The 4,913-nt window shown below is 48.1% G+C and overlaps 1 protein-coding gene across 2 annotated transcripts in view; it reads left to right on the forward strand.

Annotated features, from left to right (window-relative positions):
• LOC113203442 (heat shock 70 kDa protein-like) overlaps nucleotides 1-3,022 on the forward strand; it is a 3,892-nt gene extending 870 nt beyond the window's left edge. The window contains exons 3-9 of one of the 2 annotated variants that reach the window (XM_026418144.2): nucleotides 80-186; nucleotides 275-526; nucleotides 671-958; nucleotides 1,130-1,259; nucleotides 1,382-1,986; nucleotides 2,309-2,396; nucleotides 2,479-3,022. In XM_026418144.2, coding sequence (XP_026273929.1) covers nucleotides 80-186; nucleotides 275-526; nucleotides 671-958; nucleotides 1,130-1,259; nucleotides 1,382-1,986; nucleotides 2,309-2,396; nucleotides 2,479-2,699 — 1,691 coding nt within the window. In that variant the 3' untranslated portion in view covers nucleotides 2,700-3,022. Of the gene's footprint in view, nucleotides 1-79; nucleotides 187-269; nucleotides 527-670; nucleotides 959-1,129; nucleotides 1,260-1,381; nucleotides 1,987-2,308; nucleotides 2,397-2,478 lie in introns of both variants that reach the window. The other variant, XM_026418145.2, reaches the window with a different exon arrangement.
• The last annotated feature ends 1,891 nt before the right edge of the window (nucleotides 3,023-4,913 follow it).

Below are 4,913 nucleotides of genomic sequence, written 5' to 3' on the forward strand. Positions count from 1 at the left end.
GGGGGGGTAGCTAAATGTCAACGGCCTCGCCGGGCCGGGGCGCGGAGGTCCGTAACTACAGAGGCATGTCATCCGACAGACGCCAAGCGGCTCGTCGGCCGCCGCTACGACGAGCTGGTCGTGCAGGAGGACCTCAAGCTGTGGCCCTTCGCCGTGGTGGACGACGGAGGCAGGCCCAAGATCAAGGTCATAATTCTCAGCGGCACGTCGTGTTCCCGGCGAGAGGGAGAGGCCGGCCGGGGCTGACGCGGGGGGCGCTGCTTGTGCAGTACAGGTGCGGTACAAGCGGGAGACGCGGCTCTTCACCCCGGAGGAGGTGTCGTCCATGGTGCTGACCAAGATGAAGGAGACGGCGAGCAACTACCTGGGCCAGCCGGTGCAGGCCGCGGTGGTGACGGTGCCGGCCTACTTCAACGACGCCCAGCGCCGGGCCACCAAAGACGCGGGCTGCATCGCCGCGCTCAACGTGCTGCGTATCATCAACGAGCCCACGGCCGCGGCCATCGCCTACGGTCTGGACCACAAGGTTGGCGCGCACACCCTCCTCTAGCGACAGAGATCGTCGGCGTCCTCCCAGGATTATAACGATAAAAAAAGTCGTGATTTTTTCACAAAACTCATCGAAGTTTGGAAATTGTTTACTTACTTTGATCCCATTCCTGCCGGGCAGAATGGGCCGGAGGAGCGTAACGTCCTCATCTTCGACCTCGGGGGCGGCACCTTCGACGTGTCGCTGCTCACCATCGCGGGCGGCATCTTCGAGGTGAAGGCCACGGCCGGGCACACGCACCTCGGCGGCGAGGACTTCGACTCCCGGATGGTGGAGCACTTCGCCAACGAGTTCCGCCGCAAGTACCGCAAGGACATCTCGACCAACAAGCGAGCCCTCCGGCGGCTGCGCACGGCGTGCGAGCGCGCCAAACGCACGCTGTCCTCGTCCACCCAGGCCACCATCGAGGTGAGAGCGCCGCGCCGCGTAGCCCCGTAGAGCAGCCGAGGAGGAGGGTGGAGCCCCCGGGGCGTAGGCAGCAGCGCGCCACGCGTGTGCGGCGGGACGGCCTATGCTCCGCTCCGCAGGCGCCTGGCTGGCTCCTCCACAAACAAGCGCCGCTTACCTGCGTGCCTGCAGGTCGACTCGCTGTTTGAAGGCATAGATCTCTACACCACCATGACGAGGGCGCGCTTCGAGGAGCTCAATTCAGACCTCTTCAAGGCGACCCTGGAGCCGGTGGAGACTGCGCTGCGCGACGCGGGTATAGGTGAGTCAGAAGGTCCTCGCAGCGTGCTCAGAGGAAAGACGCGTTCTCTTTGGAGAATGTATGGAGGGGTGTTGTTGCGAGCTCATTGGACAGTTGCTAACGGGGCCTTGGGAGTCCTGCAGATAAGAGGAACGTCCACGATGTGGTGCTAGTCGGCGGGTCGACGCGGATCCCCCGGATACAGCGTATGCTCAGAGACTTCTTCGGTGGCAAGGAGCTCAACCAGTCCATCAACCCGGATGAGGCAGTCGCCTACGGGGCGGCCGTGCAGTGCGCCATCCTGCAGGGTGACAAGAGCGAGGTGGTGCAGGACCTGCTGCTGTTGGACGTGACGCCGCTGTCCATGGGGATTGAGACCGCCGGGGGCGTCATGTTCCCGGTCATCAAGAGGGGCACCACCATCCCCACACACCAGACGCAGGTCTTCAGCACCTACGCAGACAACCAGCCCAAGGTGCTCATCCAGGTGTACGAGGGCGAGCGTCCGCTCACCAAGGACAACAATCTGCTGGGCAAGTTCGAGCTGTCCCACATTCCCGCCATGGGGCGCGGCGTTCCCCAGATCCAAGTCACCTTCGACGTGGACACAAACGGAATCCTCAGTGTCACCGCCGTGGAGAAGTCATCCGGAAAGGAGAACAAGATCACCATCACCAACGACATTGACCGCCTGTCCAAGCATGATATAGAGCGAATGATCAAGGAGTCGGAGAGATTCCGCCAGCAGGTTCGTATACTGATTCATATATAAAGTATAAGCCTCTAACCCTTCCCTTGTTCATTAAGTGTAGCTCGTATACACGGGAAACGCAAAGTGTGTGAATGTCACGCGCTTGTAGGTGTGTGAATACCCATTCGAACACTTAGGAGAGTAAAGGTGTGAATAATCCATTGAAAATTCACACACTTATGCCCCTATGTGTACGAATGACGTTAACACACCTGCAAGTATGCCACATTCACACACTTATTGCGTTTTCGGTGTAGCTTCTCATGTCTCGTCTACACAGGAATCGTTTCTAAACACTTAGAACCGTCTTTCTTCCCAGGACGACCAACAACGCAATAAAGTAATGGCGAAGAACGCACTGGAGGCCTTCTGCTTCACGGTGCGCGCCATGCTGGACGAGGTGACCGGTGAGTCTAGTGCTGTCACAACTCGTGCCACCCTACCGAGTGTCCACACACTACACACACACCAACCACTGCATATGCACAGGAAACGTAAGCGCGGACATGGAGATCAGCATGATTGCCACGACCTGCCACGAGACCATAAGCTGGATGGAGTCTACCAATGATCCAGACCCCAACCACTTGGAGAGTCGCCACCGGCAGCTCCAGAAGCTGTGCGAGCCTCTCTTGAAGCGCTTTGCGGGGCAACGACCATCGACTTCGACCTCAGACGACAAAGGACCCACCATCGAGGAGGTGGATTGAGTAAAAGCGATATAAAAGGGTGTGTAAACGGGATGATAGTTCAAGGACAAAAGTTCAAGCATTGTATTAAGAGTGTGTTTATTTTGTCAACGATTTTTTAAATGACAAAGGTGCTCATATCTCATGCAATTGTCCAACTTCTTTAGAAAGAACTTGTCTTGGTTCAGTGTGTTTGTGAAATCTTCACATCTAACACAGAAAGGTCATAGTCCTTGCCTATTAAATCAGATTTGAATTGAAAGGATTGCCTACAAAGCTAGTGCATTTTGACAAAATAATTAGATTACTATAAACACATAAAAATATAAAATATTTGAAATCTGTCTGACTTTTCTAGATTTGCATTGATCAACTTGGTTAAGCCCTTTTTTTCACTGGGACTAGTCTACACAATTTCACACATTTTCACAGTTGAGTATTTTTGAGCTTTAACAGTCCTCATGGCACATATTGTTGGGGTGAAATAGCATTGTAAGAGTTGCATGACTAGTTGAAAGTTAATGAACCAGTTTCAAACCTTACACTTTGACGCAATGTATGCAAAAATTTGACAATACTTAGAGACAAAACATGATATTTCTGTTTTAGATATTTATTAACATTTGTGTTTGGCTGCCAATGTAATTTAATTATGAACAATGGGTAACAGACTGGTTTATTCTTTCCAAAGGCTGCAAAGCGGAGATGAGCATTTCAGCGATTGTGAACAACCGTCGAGACCGGCGGAAAGGTGCTCCTCCCACCTGGCCAGGCGGTGACCGCGCGTCGGTCTCAGCGGTCACTCAGAATCGCTAAAATGCTCGTCTCTGCTGCAAAGGTATCCTTCACAAGCACCATAAACAGGTAATATTTTTTCATGCAACACATAGTTAACCAAAGGAAACAAAGAGAAGACTGTCAATAGCTCCCTAGTTAATCACAGCTAAACTGAGACATATTAACAAGCCCACAAAAACACAAAAGGAAAGTAACACAGCTGAATGAATTTTGTGGGAATCAAAATTAAGAAATGGCAACAAAAGGTAAGTTGACTCAATGCCACCAGCGAGTTGAAAAACATGTATCATACATAAATAAATTAATGGCATATCAAACATCCATATCCCAAATCCTAGCTACTTTTCTTCAAAAGATATGAGCAGCAGGCAAGAAAACCAACTCCATAGGCCATAGATAGTCAGCTGTGGTTTCTAATAAGCAATTCATCGGAATGTTGACAATAATTATAAAAGCACTTATCACAATGCACACCCAAAAGCAAAATCTGGTACAGCAGTAGTGAGAGAAAAAATATCCTGAAAATATACTTAGCTTGAAGTTTACAAGATGCATAAATGAGAAAGTTTTGAAAATTGTTTTGTTTTTTTAACGGAAAGAAAAGTTTAAAGTTTATAGCAAGGAGTACTTATCTGTTAACATAGTCAGGGTCACCCCATCGGCATTGGTGTTTGCTGATTTACTCCCTTGAGTTCATAACATAACCAGGATAAAATATAATTAAATAACTTATGAGAGATTGTTGAAGGATAAAACAAGGCTTAATTTTAAGCTCAAATTCATGATACTAGTAAGGATTACCGCAATGACTTCAATGACTAGCAACACACAAGGGGCCTTCTCAGCAAGTGTAAAGCATTCAGGAAGTTGATAGATAATATAATCTGGGTTATTCTTATGAAAAAAAGATGTAGGAGATGCACAAAAAATAAAAGTTAAAATTTATCATCATGAAATAGTTAAAATAATTCTGATAGAGGCAAAGATGTAGACAGTTGCTGGAAAATATGACTTAGTTTGAATTCTCTTTTAGTATTTCTACAGTCCTGGAGGTACAAATTCATGTTGCAGACAGAGGATAACAGGGCAAATGACAATAGACTCTAAACAAGTAAACGATGCTAAGAAAACAAGTGACAAATAAGGCACTAACATATTTTGTGGACAATACATGAATAAGCAGCAAAGTAAAAATTCGAGAGATCCAATATATACAGTAACCAACAGTTGTCCATGCAAAATGGTCACATGTTACAGAATTTTCAAATTTGTAAGAACACAAATCAAATAGGAAGCTACAAGAAATGTGATACCAACCAATATAGGAAAGTAAATTAATGAATAAATAGTGTATTACAATTCTTTTCTCTCAATTCAAGAGAGTAACTAATAGGAAATACTATCTAAGATGAAACATAATAGGACTTAGGTATTATA

This window comes from Frankliniella occidentalis, unplaced genomic scaffold (assembly GCF_000697945.3).
Source record: "Frankliniella occidentalis isolate FOCC.00 unplaced genomic scaffold, Focc_3.1 Scaffold3713, whole genome shotgun sequence".
Taxonomy (NCBI): Eukaryota; Metazoa; Arthropoda; class Insecta; order Thysanoptera; family Thripidae; genus Frankliniella; species Frankliniella occidentalis.